The 18765-nt window shown below is 39.7% G+C and overlaps 1 protein-coding gene across 2 annotated transcripts in view; it reads right to left on the bottom strand.

Annotated features, from left to right (window-relative positions):
- Positions 1–444: 444 nt before the first annotated feature.
- CASQ2 (calsequestrin 2) overlaps positions 445–18765 on the bottom strand; it is a 44770-nt gene continuing 26449 nt past the window's right edge. For both annotated transcript variants that reach the window (XM_087716543.1, XM_087716541.1), the window contains 4 exons: positions 9749–9803; positions 8673–8773; positions 2419–2493; positions 445–1769 (listed from right to left, as the gene is read on the bottom strand). In XM_087716543.1, the coding sequence (XP_087572669.1) occupies positions 1605–1769; positions 2419–2493; positions 8673–8773; positions 9749–9803 (396 nt within the window). In that variant the 3' untranslated portion in view covers positions 445–1604. The remainder of the gene's footprint in view (positions 1770–2418; positions 2494–8672; positions 8774–9748; positions 9804–18765) is intronic.

Genomic DNA, 18765 nt, shown 5'->3' with positions numbered 1-18765 from the left:
TCATCGGTCGTGATTTGTTTGTGAGAGGCACTTGGATAAGTGATTTGCTTTCTGTAACCCTGATTCAAAGAGACACTTGGAGAAGTGATTGGCTTTCTTTCTGTACACCTGGTTTTGCCGTAAGAGATCTTTGTTTTTGCATTCTGTTATCTTCTTGCCAGAGACTTTATTTATGTTTATTTTGGGCTCGCAGCCAGCGGGAGCCAGGACTGATAAAGTTATTTCCTTTTAAGTCTGTCTGACTGTTGTCTGTGAACGAGCGAAGAAGGGGGGTCAGAACAATTATCTATGCAGAGTAATTTCACATTGGTTAATCATCTTTCGATTATGGGGGAGGAAACTTGGATATCAGTTTCTAGAAAACAGGACAGTGATGGATGGCACAAATAGTTTTATTGCAGACTGAGTATTGGTAAGCAAGAAACGAGGCAAGATGAAATGAAATCCTGCATTAGTCCAATCAGAATTTATTTTTACATTTCAATTGAACAGGAGCCAAGAAACATAAGCATTACAAAGTACGGGAAATACATATTCTGAACCAAGCAATTTCAACATCAGACACTACTGGCGATTCCCCAGTTCTTTCCTTCTGGTGTTTGTAGTAGAATGGGGCAATTTGCCCCAGCCATCTGGTCATGGCCAACTTGCCATGGGACAATTCACTATGGAAAATTCCACGTGGAATAACTCAATATAATAAATGTTATCCACCACTGTTTCTCCAACATTATTTCCAGCTTTGTCAGTGGAAATAATGTCAAAGATCATGTTTCTTGCATTGAGTTATCTGGCATGGAATTGCATGGATGGCTGTGGTGAGTTGGCTGTGGCAAATTGTCCTAGACCCGTTTGGAGAATAGATGGAAGTCTTTCCAAAAGAAAGCCAACTGGACTCTTCCCCACATCCACCACATGTGTTTTCCTGTGATCTCCCAAGATGGGAAGAAAGTATGCCATTTGGAAAAGTGCTACCACACAGGGTTCCTCTTACTGAATCTCAGCAATAAGTCCATCAAAGTTGGGGGATCATTTCTTCTGTCGCTGTCAGGGAAACAAGTAGCAGGAAAGGGGAAAACAATAAACTTCAAGAATAGTTTGGCTCAAAGGCTGATATTCCATTGTAGAGAACATGTTCTCCACAGATGGCATGTGGAGAAAACATGAGCCCATAATCCCAAGGATAGAAGAACAGGGAGAAAAGGCCTATTGTTCCCCACTATTTCCCTTTTCTACACCTTGATTTCGCAAGCCATTCTGTTGGGAGTAGTGTAGGGTAGAAATGTCCTTGATAACTCATGTAATTCTTTATTTTCTCTTATTCTTATGAATAAACATATTCATAGATTTAAAGTTTCCTGCAGGGAGCATAAACACTGAGCTTACACAATTAAATAGTAATAATTTCTAACTTACTGTTGGTATAGAGCTCACATTGTGGAAGCCAGAAGGGTGAAGATGGTATTTGGGAAAAGGGACAAATGAAAGGGATCAAGACTATGAAGTCAAAAAGAACAGTATTTTCCCTTTAGAAGAGAAATACTGTAAGGCATAGTATTTTGAGATACACAGATTTTGGTGTTCAGTATTCAACGAGCTGTAACCTAATCATCATCGTCGTCGTCATCATCGTCGTCGTCATCATCATCATCAATATCATCATCTTCTGTGTTTATTTTGCCAGAAAGCACATCTTCTATCCAATCTTCTAATTCCTCAACTGTAGGGAGTTCATCATCATCCCTGATGTCCATCCAGACACTGTCAGCCTGAAAGGAAGGGTGAACATTTTCTTCACAGAATACTGAGAGTTTTTGGAGCAAAATATGTTTAAATCTTCTCCAATTACTTATAAAATGAGAGTTTAGGAAACTGGAAATAAAGGGAAAATCATTTGTGGATTTCATCCTACACTTCCTCCCAATAAACTGATTATAAAAGCTTTCAAATATAAATAGTAATGCTACATGATCATATGATATATGTTAACAAGTGAAAATGGCAAATAATTTTTTTAAATTATAATATTGTTAAGATGCACGTGCTAAAATAAAATTCCTTTGAATTATTCCAGAAGTTTGGGATAATCACTAGATTATCTAGATTACCCCATCCCTAACCAGAACCAGAATAGAGGATATGTTGCCCATCTGCTCTCGGAGACATCCTTTCCCTTTCCCTGCACCTCTCTTTTTGTTTCTCACTCTTATCACAAATTGCCTATCTATGTTTAGACAAATAGATACATCCTTGACAGGTAACTATCACTGAGGAGCCGACTATCACAGCAAAATACAGGTAGTCCATGACTTAACAACCTTTCATTTAGGTACCATTCAAAGTTATAATGACGCACATAGTCAGATCCAGTAGCCTTAATGCTAAGGCCACTGAAACTATGAGCCAGCTAATACTCACATCGGTGACATTGACCACACCAATTTGTGGCTTGAACAGGTCAATCTTGAATGTCTTTTCCCAGTATGTGATCAGCTGTAGAAACAAAAGAAAAGAAAAACTTACTTATACTTTTATTCATATTGTGAACTCAAAAAGTTTGATGTCTATGGAGATTCTCAGTCATTCAGGTCATGGTTGTCCCAAAGATGCTTTTTCAAGGGACAACTTAACTTTTTTTGGTTTTTCTTTGAAGATGTTTCACTTCTCATCCAAAAAGCTTCTTCAGCTCTGACTGGATGGTGGGGAATGGAAGCATTTATACTCCTTGCAGATGACTGGTCATTTGCATTCTTTTAGCAAGGTGTTAAAGTCACCTGGAGGTTTATCTGTGTCATCAGGGTCTCTGTCAGCTTTCTGAAAGATGCCCTAATTAATTCATGAGTGGTGCAAATGGGTGTGGAGCCTTTTTGGAACTTTTTGAAAGGACCTTGTTGTAGACTGGAGTTAGATGATGTTATATCCCTCCCACTCTGTTGAGAAAGGGCTTTTCATTTTTGACATAGATGGCCTCTTTGTCCCCTCTTTGTTTACCCTGGGGATGTCACCCCATGCATATATGGACTCCCCAAAATCTACAGAGAGGGAACTCAGACCAATTGTCAGCAGCATCAGCTCTGGCACTTACAACATTGCAAAACATTGAAACACCTTATTAGCTCCTCTAGTTGCCGACACCACTCATTATATCAACAATTCACATAACTTCACTAGCAAAGATTGCCAACTTGTGCTTAAGAGGGCAACTTCTTGTGAGGAAACCTGCAGGATTGAGAGGGCTCCTATTGATGATTTGTGATGGAAGCCACAGGGGAGGGACAGGGACGGCAAGTGCATAGCCTCATGCAGGGCCTGCTTTTAAAGAACTCGTCCAAAGCTATACTTTCTTTTTTTAATACTTTTTTATTTTTAATTTAAAACAAACACAACATCCTTCTTTACATGCTGTATCAGTGTATCAGTTGGTTACAAAAAGACTTTCGTGCATCTTTTCCACAGTCAACAAACATAATTCATATTAACTCAAGCATTTTAACTCAAATATTTATACATGTCATCATCATATCTCCATTTTCATTTGACTATAATTGTTTAAGCATCCTTCATCATAAAATATACCAAAATTTAATACATAACCACATACTGGCCTTTCAATTACTATTTCTAAAATCCTACACTAACACTAAATCCTTATGTCCTATTCTAGCTAAACATCCATACTATTTAATAACAAAGTTTTCTAATCCTCCTTTCCAAATCACTGTTTAAAATTTACATCCAGTTTCCTTATGTTATACCCATATCTATATATACATTGTTATTCTTAACCCTCCTTTATTTGTAAAGCTATATTTTCAATGCATGTTTGGATTACATTTTAAAACTTGCAAAGATATGAGTTACAGAGCCTTCAAGCAGCAGAGCAATCAAACCACATGGTAAGTATCATTTGACCTGGCTTAATGTAAAAAGTGGAGAAATAATTATAAGGATTTAAAAATAATTAAAAGCAAAAAAGCTTACCAAGAAATTGAACTAAGAAAGTTTAAAACAGATAAATGGAGGAGCTGAAAGTAATATTATTTATTCTAAAGTACTTTTGGATTAATTTAATAAATAATATATCCCTTCATGGGAATAAGGGTTGTTTAAATTTAATTTTTAAATTTAATGTGATAGTTAAAAGCATTAAGTGTATGATAAAATGGGTTAGAAATTTGGGTTATAATGTATAGCAATGTGCTATATCACATGGGACAATGGGAGAGAAAAATATGAAGGGACAGGTTACCATGTATGGGTAAACTGAAGAGCAGTGATGGTGCAGTGCTTAGAATGCAGTATTGCAGGTTAATTCAGCTCACTGCCAGGAGTTCGATCCTCACCGGCTCAAGGTTGACTCAGCCTTCCATCCTTTCGAGGTTAGTAAAATGAGGACGCAGATTATTAGGGGCAATATGCTGACTCTATAAACTGCTTAGAGAGGGCAGCAAAGCATTGTGAAGTGGTACATAAGTCTAAGTGCTATTGCTAGTCTATGCTGACCTTGCAAAAACCAAAAACAATTGGATACAAATACATATAATGATACTAACAATTTTAAAAACCAATATTCAAATGAAACTAGAATTTGTTTAAATTGGGATTTATGGGTAACAACTTAGAAAAGACTAATGGAAGATTGATTTTATATATGGTAACTGTAGCAAGACTATTCTGCACAAAGTTGGAAAAATACTGTAATATCCGCAATGGAGGAGTAGGTTGTGAAGATGGTGGAACTTGTGGAAATTGCAAAAATAATCTGTTTGATCAGGAATAAGACAATAAGTACTTTATGAAAGGCTGGAAAAATGAAGGTTCCGGGGGAGGTGCTTGCCGCCGTCGGCAGCTTAATGAAGCTGCCCTTAGAGTTCTGGTTCGTATATCTATTTAAGATCTTAGATATCTCTTTTTCCAGTAAGGAAAAAGAATCCTCTTTGAAGTTCGTAGCCTTTTTTTCTTTTTGGCTGTGAACGAAAGAGAGTGAATCAACGAAAGCTGAGTCATTTACTCCGGCCAGATCTTCTCAGCTGTTTTTTTTCAGCTCTAGGCAAGTTACTTCCCCCCCCAGAACAAGCCTTTGTAATTAACCCATTTAAGATCAATCCGGGCAGTGACCATACCTGTGAATTTTTCCTTTTTCTCTATTTAAAATACCAGCTTCAATTTTATAAAAGACTCCTTTTGTTTAACCTTTTTTTTCCTTAAAAAAAAAATGGCGATTTTATAACTTCCGCATTTGCTATAACGATATATCTTCAACTTCCTGGACAGATTTAAGGGATTACAAACTAATTAGCCCTGTTCCCTCGAAGATTTCTTTTTATTAATTGCCAGGGGTTTGTTGAAACTACCTTATCTCAAATTAACGTGAGTAGAGACTCTGTTTGCTTCCCTTTTTATCATGGCACCGAAATCAAAACCCAGACGCTCATCTCAGGCATTTGTTACGAAGCCGCTGTCCTTGCCTTCTACGCCCTCTACTGGAGATTTGCTAACGAAAGAATTTCTTTTTGAAATCCTTAAAGAGTTCAGAGAGGAAATGCAAAAATTTATTTCAGACTTTTATGACAGACTTGATGCCAAGATTGCTCAAACAAAGGAGGATATGATCGAGGTTATGAATGTTATGACAGATTATATTGCTGGAATGGAGGATAAATTGGAACTTTTGGAAGAAGCTAATTCCAGCTTGACATCTAAAATTGAAATATTACAACAGGAAATCCAAATTGCGCAAAAACAACTTGTCATGATAAATTATAAGAAGACTGAGTCTGCAATAAGAGTTAGGGGATTGCGTGAAAATGAGCAGGAGAATTTGAAACAGACCTTTTTTGAGGCTTTTAGTCGCTCAGTGGGAAGTCCGGGACTTAACTTTGATTGGCAGATCCAAAAAATCTATCGCCATAATTCATACGTAGCAAAACAGCGACAACTTCCGAGGGACATAATTATATATTTCGCCACAACAGAATCCAGAAACGTGATAATACAGGAGTTCTACAATAATAGGCTGCGAATTGATGGACAGGATTTGATTGTTTTCAAGGAAATACCACCTCAGATATTAAGAGCCAGAAGAGACTATGCCTTCTTAACTAAGGAACTCAGAAACTCTCAGATTCAATACAGATGGGAAGTGCCGTTTGGTATTACTGTTACATTTGATAACCAAAAACATTGCCTCAACTCTGTTTGGGAAGCCCGAGATTTCTATTACAATATTCTGAAGGCGGGACTTCCTGAATTACCCGGACATGGAGAAAGACAAGGAGAAGGAGAAGAGAAACAGCGGAACACGTGGCTACAAGGCGAGAGGCATTGCTTTCCCCCTCCGGAAGGGCAGAAGAGTAGAGAATAAAGACTTAGTTATGCTTTTACATTTGCTCAATTTTTAATCTGAATAATACTTTGTGATTTCTGTCTTGGGTAAAACGGTATAGCTGCATACTGACGAAGAGACATTGAGACTGAAAGAGACTGAAAGAAGCGGCGATGATTTTGGAATATATATTGTATGGGATTTAAACAGGATTCGATGGATAACTTTGAATTTCTACTTTAATTGTTCATGATTTATTCTTTAGGGTGAGGAGAGCGGAGATCGTGATCTTCTTGGATTGTGGTTCGGGTTGAATGGAGCTGGAAAGTGTGGGGTAGATGGGAGGGTAGTGAAGGTTTAAGTAGAGTTTATTTTGAGATAGAAAGTAAGCTGATCTTTGTATAAATTGTTATTTGAATATAATGTTTGGAAAGATATACCCATAGAGTCTGCAGGAAGTTGAAGCAAATATAAGAGGAGTACGGATGAAAATAATATATATATATGGACACGGGTAAAGGCAGGATGGGAGGAGTTGGAAAAGGAAACCGAGAGAAGTATTTGAATGTTTAAATGGTTTAATAGAGAAGGAGGTAAAAGAGATAAATCAAAGGTTTGGATATTTAGATAAAGAGATAAGGCCTTCGCTGGAATTTCATTTAATTAACTTACTTGGTTTCAATATAGTTTGAAATCCTGTAAGTAATAAAATAACTGAAATTAGGAATGAGGTACATTGTTTAAGATTTAAAAATGATGGGAAGCTGAGTTTAATGTAGAGAATTTGTTGATTTTTCCCGTTTTTCCTTTTTTTTGTGTGTGTGTGGTTTTTTTTCTTTTTTTACTATTTCCTTTTTTTTTGTTTTTCATTTATCTTTTATCTTTTAATTCTAAAGTTATTTGATTTTAATATACTCCAGACTGTGCTTGATAAAGAGTTATGCCGGGTATGGGACCTGGGAAGTTGAAAGGGGGTTAGGGAGGGGGGTTTAGGGGGGGAGGGGGGAGGGTGGAAATACAGTCCCAATTTTTAGAACAATAAGAATGCACTTGTATACTGTTGCTCTCTTTTCTTTTTTTTCATTTTTTCTTTTATTTTCTCTTTTTTTTCATTTTTCTTAATTTTAGAGTAAAATATAAACTGAATAGATTAATGAATTGTAGAGATACACCAAAGTGAGGAGTAGAGGGAAAGAAGAGGGAGAAGTAAAGAGGGAGTGAGAGGGGAATGTAAGGAGGGTGAGGGAGGGAAGGGGAGAAAGGAATGTTTGAGGGGGAAGGGAAGTAGAAGAGGGGAATGTTGGAGGGGAGAAATGAAAGTTGGAGGGGGAGAAGAAAGGGTGTATGGGGGATTGAAGTGCTATGTTGGTTTTCTATGGTGGAAGATGAGTTGTGTTCATTGATTTTCCTTTTTTTTAAATGCACAGTATATAAGTGATTGTATAAAATGAAAATGAAAATGAAATAAACAGTTTTAAAGAGAAAGGCTGGAAAAATGAATTGGTCATTTATGGATTAGTTGATTAGAAAAGGATGATATGGGTAGAAGGGAATCATGTAATTTTAAAGAGGGAGTAGGGATCAGTTTGTAACTGCTGTAAAGAAGATCAGAAGTCACTTCTTTATATATTTTCCTTTTTTCTATCTGTATTTTTTCTTATATTTTTTCTTTTCTTAATCTTACATTATATAATTTCATGTTTACCTTTTACATATGTAAAATTCTTTAATGCTAATTATATATAAAAAGGAATACTTAGAAAGTGTGTGTGTGTGTGTGTGTGTGTGTGTGTGTGTGTGTGTGTCAGTGGTGGGATACAACCTGTACACCCCGGTATGGACATACCGGTGCCTGCTGGGAGCACCAGGTGCCTTTCCTGTATGGTGCTCTGGAGGGCCCACCCGTCTGCCCGTGCTCCTTACCTGTATTTGAGCTATTCAGGGCTTCCGCATACATGCATGGAGCATACGGTGCGTGCACAACGCTCTGCTGAGCAGCTGGAATGTCATGGAGGTGTTGCAGAGTATCATGGGCAATAAGTACACATGCGTGTGCTGCACGCAGGTACGTACGTGCTGCACTCGTTCATGTGGTGGACGCCCGGCCCCATTGTACCGTACCAGTTGCAACAGGATCCGTAACCCACCACTGGTGTGTGTGTAGCCTAGTATTCCTTTTTATATAATATATATAGAATTTTTTTCTTGATAGTAATACACAATAGATTCAATTGATTGCAATTCTTTGCTCTCTATTATACATGGAATGTCTCTGTACTTCTACAAATACATGAATATTAGTGTGTAAAAAATGAGAAGGGACCAGCTGGGAGATAGGGCTACTTACCAGAGGAAAATTATCAGGATCAATCCAGACAATGCTTAGATCAGGATTATCAGTATTGTCTTTGGCAACCTGCTTGACAATTTCCAGGAATTCAAAGCCATCTGAAAATATAATAACAGTGCTCTGAAGAATAATACTTGGGTGTTTATAGTAATCAGACAAGAGTAGCATATTCCAAGCAACTACAATCATGCGAGAGAAGATTATTTCAGTGCACTATTTCTCAGTCCCACCATTTCACTAGTGGTTTCAAATTTGGGAGGTACCTGCCAAGTCCTTCTTGTAGACACTAAACTTTGAGTTCAACCAACTCAGAACTGGAAAGGAAGACTTTCTGGTGGATAATTTCTTTTCCCTATTTCTAACGTTACACATACTGTATCACAGGGGGGGTAAATTAGTTTGGAGTAGTTTGGAGAACTGGTAATTACCACCCCTGACTCGCCCCGCCCCCATCTATTCTCTGCCTCTCAAGTCCCAGCTGATCAGGAGGGAATAGGAATTTTGCAGTAACCTTCCCCTGGAGTGGGGTGGGAATGGAGATTTTACAGTATCCTTCCCCTGCCATGCCCACCAAGCCACACCCACAGAACTGGTAGTAAAAAAAATTGAATCACACCACTGGAGTAAATGTATCCAGAATGAGAGTAAAGATTGTTCCAGTTACATATGAAACACAGAATAGGAGGAGAACTGCTGGCAATGAATCAATGATTAAGGTAATATCACAAATGAAACATTTCAGAGATTAAGCTGAAAATGCTCAGATAAAAGTTTTTTATTTCCAAAGCTGATTCCCTAATTAAATTGTTTTTAGCTTTTATTTGCAAAAAGGCAAAATGCATACAGCCACTTTCCCTCCTCTAAAAGAATGGGAATATACTATATGCCTCTTTCAAGCTAATTTCTCCTACATCTGAAGAATGGAACATAGTTCATGGCGGTAAATACCTATAATCAGCATAACATAGGACACTTTCATGTAATAGACAGATGACAAATAGAAAATCATCCCCTAACAGCAATGTTTTATGCTCTATACACCAAGACCTGCAACAAGCCTATGTGTTTTGTACCTGGATCGTCTTCTTCAGCAAATGCCACAATGTGAATTCCATCTAGATCATCCTCCTATATGCAAGAAACATGTTATGATGAGTCCATCATTAATTGTGAAGTATACAATACCACCAAAACGTACATACATCACACATTGCTCTTTCATGGTTCGAAATTGGCTTTACAAGATAGAGAAACGATAAACTTAGAAAGAAAAGGTAGAACCAAAGGTACTGGTTATGTATATCCTGAAAAAGAGGAGACCATAGGGAGAGTTGGAAGGAACCTTTGAGGTCTTCTAGCCCAGCACCCCGTTCAAGCAGGGGACCCGGTACCATTCTAGATAAATGGTTGTCCAATCTTTTCTTAAATATCTCCAGTGAACACCACAAGTTCTGGAGGCAAACCATTCCATTGTTTTCACTGTCAAAAAAATTCTTTTCAATTTTAGGTTGGCTCTCTCTTCAATATCTTCCATTACTTACTTTCGTTATTTCTTGCTCTGCCCTCAGGTGCTTTGCAGAATAGGTCAACCCATGATTTTTATATATTGCTTTCATGTCACTCCTAGTCCTTCTCTTTGCTAAACTAGGTATACCAAGTTCCTGTAACTGTTGTTCATACACTTTAATCTTCAGACTCCCTCATCCTCTTTGTTGTTTTTCTCTGTACTTTTTCTAGAGTTTCAATATCTTTTTTTGTATCATGGTAATCAAAACTGGATACGGTATCCCAAGTGTGATCTTACCAGTGCAATATAAAATAGTAATAGCATTTCATACAATCTTGATACTATCTCTCAGTTGATGCAGCCTAGGACTGCATTGGCTGTTTTGGCAGCTGCAGCACACTCATACTTAAGCAGTTGCCACTAGGACTCTTACTGCCTCACTGCTGTTGAGCCAGATACCAGATATTCTATACCTGTGCATTTGATTTTTCTTGCCACTTTTCTCTCCTCTGAATTGCATTTTGCTGGATAGGGCCCAGTGTTGAAGTTGGTCAAGGTCCATATGAATCTTGAGTCTATCTTCTAAAATGTTGGCTATCCCCCTCCTTTGGTGTCATCTGCAAATTTGGTGTTCCCCTACTATCCCCTCATTTAAATCATTTATAAAAATGTTGAAGAATACTGGGCCTAAGACAGAACCTTGAGATACGCCACTGTATGCTTCCTTGCATTTAGAGGACTACATCTTGAATGCAGTTGGTCTGCCAGTTGTGAATCCATGTGGTGATGATGCTGTCTATCCCACATTTTTCTATCTTATCAAAATTTGGGCTGTGGTCTACTTTGTCAAATGCCTTACTGAAGTCTTTGAATATCAGAAGAGCTGTCTTGTATGACATTAAGCAGTTGCCCCGAAGATGGGGCAAGAAACCATGGATATTTAATTTAAATTACCCAGAAGTCAATTTCAATTGGACATTAAAAATTATGCCCAGCAGTGAGAGCTGTTTAACAATAGAATATTTTCTTGAGTGAATTCTCTTCACTGGAAGTTTTTAAACAATAGCAATAGCATTTAGCAATAGCACTTAAGACTTGTATACCACTTCACAGTCCTTCATAGCTCTCTCTAAGTGGTTTACAGAGTCAGCATATTGCCCCCAACAATCTGGGACCTCGGAAGGATGGAAGGCTGAGTTGAGGCAGTGAGAATTGAAGTGCTGGCAGTCGCCAGAACTAGCGTGCAATACTGCATTCTAACCATTGTGCCACCATGATTCAGAGGCTCAACAGAGGCTAAATGGTCATTTCTTTGGGAATATAAGTGGTGCACTGAGCTGGAGGTTCTTTTGAACCTAGATATTCTATGATTGCTTAAGTCATTGCAACCTGGTGATTAGAGGAATGAAATGAAGTTTTCACCTTCTGGATTAATGTCCAGTTATTTTGTATTAAACATTATTTTGTCATATAAGAGATATGGAGTTAAATAATAATAATAATAATAATAATAATAATAATAATAATAATAATAATAATAATAATAATAATAATAATAGGAGAAAAAAGTTTTCTGACAGTCAGAAGAATTAATCAATGGAATGGTTTACCTCCATTGATGTGGATGCTCTATCCATGGAGGTTTTTAACAAGAGACTAGTCAGCTATTTGTCTAAAATGGAACAGAGTCTCCTGCTCCAGCAGGGGGTTGGACTAGAAAACCTCCAAAGCCTCTTCCATTTCTGTTATTCTCTTTTCTGTATTCTGTAAAGGCGACTTGTGAAAAATTGATATTAAAAATCAAGTCTGGAACAGATTTTCTTCCACAAAAGTAGCATCCAAACCTTGGGCAGCTGGGTTCAGTGAAAATTATATTGGCAAAAGCCCCTGGAGTTGGCAGGGAGGATGTTTATTGTGCACCTGCTACAAACGTCATCTTGGAATTATACCATGGAAAACCCTCATGTTCCTTGTGTCCCACCAATCCCAGCTTTCAATTTCAATTGGTATTAATGCAAGAGGAAAAAAATCCATCTAAATGCTAATGTCTTTCCCCTCTGAGTCCAAAAGTGACAGAACCCCATAAAATGAAGAATTAAAAGAATAAGTGGAAAACATTGGTGGAGGGGTGGGAGAGAGAGAAGGTAAGATCAAGGCTTCAGCAGGGGAATCAGAGTCTGAGAGGGATGTTTAGAGTAGATTTATGACTAAAATTGGAGCAAAAGTAGTCCAAGATAATGTGGCCTTCTGCGCTTCTTTCTTGTTTTCCCCATACTCCCCCACTCAATCTCCAGCTGTCTTAACACAAGCACAATGCCAGAGTCGATAATTCATTAAACAAAAGACCCAGCTCTTCTCTCCAGTGCAGTGGAAGAAGTTTTTCTCCACATTCTTGTGAAGTGTATATAATTATCTACCAGAGACTATAAACTGTTGTTCAATTCAGTGGCAACAAAGCAAAATTCTATCTACTACACTGACATGCACACTCACAGTTGAAATGATGATTTAGTGAGTCAATCTACCCATTCCAATCCCTAAGTGAGCTATGCTGATTGACAACCATTCCAGATGTTTTGAGGCAAAAGTCCTACCAAGCCAAAAATCACTTAACTGGAAATGGTAGAGTTTGCACCTCAGACTTTCAGTATGCAAAACAAAAATACTTTGCCAGTGAGCTCACATTACACTTTATGTGAATGGTATAACAGAAATGTTCACATTCTACGATCTGTCTTCTCCTTCCCATTCTCTTCTAGACACAAGTGAGACAGGGGTGGGTTCTGGAAGTCTCTACTGCCGGTTCGCTTGTGGATGCGCCATGCACGGGGGCTTGATGGGCGCTGTGCATGTATGCGCAGAGCAATGAAAATTGTTCTGCGCATGCACAGAAGCAAAAAACAAGATGGTGCCACCATAGGCACCACCTGGAGAACCGGTTTGGGGGCATGGCAGGCCTGGGTAGCTTCCTGTTCCAGTGATCCAGGCTGCCAAACCACTACCGATTCGGCTGAACTGGTCCCAACCAGTAGGAACCCACCACTGAAGTGAGGGGGTAAATTAAGCCATCTCCATCTATGATTTTGAATGAAACTTATAGCTGCTATTTGTGTTAAGAAAAATGTGCTGCTATTCTTTCCCATTGGAAGTTTTTCCCTCTTTGTGTATGGATTTTCTACCTTCCGTCTATGCAATTAACAGAAGGTACCGGACCCCTTCAGACAGCCCCTGGTAACATCCTCCCCATTACAGAAGCCATGCAGAGTATTCTCCATAAACTAACTAGTGATTTAAGCAACAGAGCAAGAATAAAAGTTGGCAAGAAACAGTGTTCAGTCCATGTCTTTTTGAAGAAGTCTGGTGGTGGGAGAAAAAGCAGATCCTTATCTAGTTTAAGAAGCCTGGCAAAAGGGTATCAAGGCATCATAGTTCAAAGGCACTTTCATGCAGTCCTTTGTTCCATTGATCCAGAAGAGAATCAGCTGCAGTTCCCAAGCTGATTCTCTTCTGGATCAATTGTTCCAATTCTCAATTTTTGATCTAAAATGCCGGAGCAACTTGGAGCTTGTAGACAAGACACTATCCTATTGGTGGGAAATGCTACTTCTCCCTCCCTTCCTCACCTTTAAGAAGCCATCGCAGGCCCCCAGGTGCCCTTAAACTAGATTTCTTGGTGGTAGCCAGCAATGTTTTCTTTTTTTTTATTGTGCCTCACTCCAATATAAGCACAGGTGAATGTTTGCAACAGCCGCATGAGGAACAATGAAGGAGAGAAAATGAAGCATCATAAAATATATTCTAAGAAATCTGATGCAATGAAGACAGGAGCCACGGAGCCTTAACTTCAGCAAGGAGAGAAGAAAACTGAGGAGCCAGGGATGTGTTATTTATTGTGGGAAGTGGAAAGAGCCGAGGTGGTGCAGTGGTTAAATGCAGCACTGCAGGCTACTTCAGCTGACTGCAGTTCTGCAGTTCAGCTGTTCAAATCTCACCGGCTCAGGGTTGACTCAGCCTTCCATCCTTCCGAGGTGGGTAAAATGAGAACCCGGATTGTTGTTGGGGGCAATATGCTGACTCTGTAAACCACTTAGAGAGGGCTGAAAGCCCTATGAAGCGGTATATAAGTCTAACTGCTATCGCTATTGCTATTGCTAAATATTCTGTGTGTGAGGGAAAGCATTCTGGAGGGAGGGAAAGCAGTTTTGTAGCTATAATAAGGCAGAGATGGAAGTTATATCTCTCTCATGTCCCAAAGGTGCTTTTTCAAGAGGCAACTGGACTTTGTCAAAGACCAAGTAGATGTGAACTTGAGAAGAAATGCAAAATGATGATGATCATCATCATGAGGATCCTGGCATTCTGGGAACAACATAAGAGCACAGAGACAGTTCCTAAACAGGAGAAATCAAGACGTATGGCTGGAGCCTCAGACTGACTCTCTCTGCAACTAACTGGCTCACACAGAATAGGCTAAAAACCTGTTTGAGCATTTTTCGTCAGCTTTTAGGAGCTAAGAGACACAGAAGATCAGGGCCTGGATTCAGGGCTGCCTGTTAAAATGGTTTAAGTCTTGTAGGAAATTAGCACCCATCCTTCTCCTAGAAGAATGAAATAGTCTAAGAAATATTAAAAAGGCAGAATATTATACCCCCCCTGGATGAGAAAAGGAGAAACAGGCTCTTAGAAAGCAGCTCCCATCTTTGCTAATAGCCCCAGAAAGGATGGACCATCTTATCTACAACCCAAAAGACATGGCCCTCAGGACATGATAGGATTAGTCCTCATTCAAGATCCTAACCAGGACAAAGCCTTTAAGTCATAATACAAATTGCCAAAGCCCCTTCATTACATTATCACCCAGCAAGATTCAACAAGGCCTGGGACTCAAGACAACCTATAAAATTACCGCTGAATAGCCCCATGGGAGTCTGACAACCAATCAGGATACATTTCTTGCCACAGGAACAAGAAACAAGTTCAAAGCCCAACAGACGGTAAAAATCTCTCTCCCTCTATCACCCATGTGCTCATTTTGCCCAGGATCTCAAACCATGTGATCCTGTCCACCATTAAACCATCTTTCCAAATAGCCTCCATGTTTCCAGTGTCTTTCTCCCCACTTGGAACTGAACCCAGATGGACATTTCTTTCAACAGTCTCAAATAGAGTTTTAATTAGAGATATAAAGGGTTGACCTTGGGATTTCTTTAGGCAAAGCATGTATTTTATGAGACAATAGACACTGGATTTGGAAAAGGAGGAATCTTTCCTGTTATGTATTGAATATATGTTGTGTTAAGCCCTGCTAAAGAGAAACTAACCTTTAGATGACCCTAACTGTTAACTTCAACTGTTTTTAAGGGAAACTTAGAACATTCATATTTGGGTGGGCTTTTTCAAGTATTATGATTTGTTGAGGCCCTGTGGGCCCAGAGTATAAATTACAGGGATTTGCCTGCTGTTCCTCAGTTCCAATTTTGAGTCAATAAATGCTCAATAAATTGTACCTATGCTGGTTTTTTCTTGCTTACCAGTAAATCACACTGGAAGCACACTGAAATCACTGGGTGTCAGACAGGGTAAAGAGCCCTGGTGGGACCACAGTTCCCACCCTGCCTGCCAGTAAGACACACTGAGTGCAGACATACTTGTGGGATCCATCCCCAGGACTCCTAAGTGCCGCCCAGTGATCCGCCAAGAGACCACAGAAGGCTCAGGGGAGGTGAGTGAGATAGAAGAATTGATTGTGGAGAGAGCCACCCAGAAGGCCATGCTCCACAGAGCAAGCAAGTCCCCCATAGAGCTGTGCAAGCTGCAGGGACAGCATGAAAGAGCAGAGTACAGATTCCGCACAGCAGTATACTGTGCCTGTGGAAAGCAAGGGGCCATTGCCAGAGTTTGCAGAGGTCGTCAGTGGGAAACAAAACCTGCAACACAGCAGCACAAAGGGAAAAGACCCCTAGGACAGAACAGAGTTGAATACTGCTCAGAAAGGCACAGCATCCAACACACAGGGGCCCAACGCCCCATCAAAGACAAGATAAGACTCCAACCAAAACTTCAAGGGATTCCGCTCAAATCATCGAACTTAGTGCTAAAGGACTTCCAGAATCACCATGTTCCTGATGCTACCATTACAGTACAATTCAGAGAATTCGAGGGTTCCTCAGCATAATGGTTGTAGAGGGGTCGCACATCAGCCTCATACGACTGGATTGGTTTGAGGCCCTGGGCATCAGAATAATGGGCATCCATTGAATCCAAATAGCCAATCTAGAAGTGGTATGCCAACAATATGCTGACGTATTCAGCACTGAACTGGGACAATACAAAGGGCATCCATTTCACTAAACCTTGATCCAGCAGTAACTCCATATTAAAATTGATGTGGAACTAGACAAGCTGGTACGGCAGGGAGTGCTTAAACCAGTGGACTGCAGCCATTGGGAAACTCCCATAGTGACCTCAATTAAGCCTAATGGGGACTTTTGCATCTACGCAGACTACAAGTGCACTATAAACAAGGCACTACAGCAGCATATTTACACTATAGTACCAGCGGTAAGCTACATTCTCGCCTCACTCCAGGGAGGCCGAATCTTTGTTAAACTAGACCTCGCCCAGGCCTATTAGCAGCTAGAAGTAGATGACATTACTGCAGAAGCACAAAAAATAGTCACAGAGGTGCATTCCGAGTGCACCGCTTGCAGTTTCGGGTAAGCATAGCACCAGGTTGTTCCAAAGTATTATGGAACAAACACTGAAGAACATTCTTGGCATATGCCCATACTTTGGGGAATCAGTGGAAGTCCTGGCAAAATGTCTCCATACAGTACTCCAACATTTCTGCAAGGCAGGCCTAAAACTCAAGAGGAAAAAGTGCCAGATCAGCGTGAAATCCACAGAATTCCTGGGTTTCCACATTGACGCTGCTGGAATCCACCCATCTAAAGCAAAGCTAAAGGCAATTCAGCAAGCCCCCACACTAAAATCCAAGGGGGAGCTCCAAGCATTCCTGGGCTTGCTCAATTTTTACCACTCCTGCTTACCGGATAAGGCTGCCCTGGCAGAACCGCTACACTGCCTACTGGACAAACAAGTGCCCTGGGTCTGGTCAAGCACTCAAGACAAAGTGTTCAAGGTGGTAAAATCACTGCTTCCTCAGACTCCGTCCTAACTCATTTCAAAGGAACCCTACCAGTAACACTAGCCTGTGATGCTTCACCATACAGCATTGGGGCAGCACTAAGTCACAGGATGCCACCCTGTCGAAGCCTCCTTGGCGAGACTGTAGCTGGCTCACTGTGAGGGTGAGGGAGCGTGCGCGGCTGGCTGGGCTGAGAAGACACTCCACCTCCATCTCCTCTGCAGCTCCACTGGGCTGGGCGGGGGAGGCCAGCTTAAGGGTGGGGGGAGGTGGCCGAGGGATGGCACAGGCGCCACCTCACTGCAGACAGCAAAGGCCCGGCGGGAGGAAAGGGGAGAGAGGGGAGGGGGAGGCCGAAGGGCTTCGGCTCCCCTTGGCGGAAATGGCCAAAGCTCATCGGAGGAGGGGTGGAAAGGGGAAAGGGTACAGCCACAGCCCAGCCACACATATAAAGGGGCCGCCGGGACAAAGCTGGAGAGAGGCCGAACTGTTCCGAATATACTATACTCACAAAATGAATGCTATGGTAAACGACACAGCTCAATTCCAACGCAATGTCACACGAAATAATTAAATCAAAATGAAAATAAATCAAAATCTATGAAAATTCAATATAACAATGCAATCGGAAACATTGAAATGGAATCGTGAATTATTTAGTATAGGGTTGCTTTTACATCCAACAAATGGCGCTGGTCTTCAAAAAAGCATGTTTTTACCTGTCACAGGTGTGACATCTATATAATATAGGTATATAAAAACATGCATGTATTCGAATGCAATGTTGTGTCAAAATTTCAAAGCAATCAGTGAAGAACTTTCGGAGATTTAAGATTTTGAACAAACGAACATTTACATTTTTATTTATATAACTACTATGGAATCATTGATCTTGAGCTATTCATGGATGTGCCATAATTTTATGCAATAGAATAGGTATTCTCTAAAATTATTTAATCATAACATAGTGCATGCATCTCTATCTTTGTATGGATAAACTAGATATTACTTCTCTTAGAAGGAGGTTTCTTAGCAGTGATGGCTCATTCTAATCTTTTCATTTGTACACAATTCCTGTTGTTGTCAGAAATTAGCTCAGACATTTACAAAGTGCCCTTGAATTGGTTATGGATTAAAAGAGGAGGAATCCTAGACTGAATGCATATTTATTTGTTTGTTTAATTTTTGAGCAGGATATAAATACAGGAAAAGATTTAAAAATTAAAACTACTATGGAAAACAGCACAATAAAATAAAATATTAAGCAGCAATAAGACAGCAATTGCTATGGGATTAAAATTTCAATTATAAAACTAGCAATATTATACTAGGAAAAATAGTGAAATAATATTTTAAATATAAATATAAAATATATAAAATATCAGGTGAAGCAAAGTGGCATAACTGAAAAGACCTTTTTTATTCTGGCTATCCTT

Source organism: Thamnophis sirtalis, unplaced genomic scaffold (genome assembly GCF_051295495.1).
Source record: "Thamnophis sirtalis isolate CommonGarterSnake01/CBP01778 unplaced genomic scaffold, rThaSir2_p1.2 scaffold_5, whole genome shotgun sequence".
Taxonomy (NCBI): Eukaryota; Metazoa; Chordata; class Lepidosauria; order Squamata; family Natricidae; genus Thamnophis; species Thamnophis sirtalis.
This window is presented reverse-complemented; position numbering and strand designations above follow the sequence as displayed.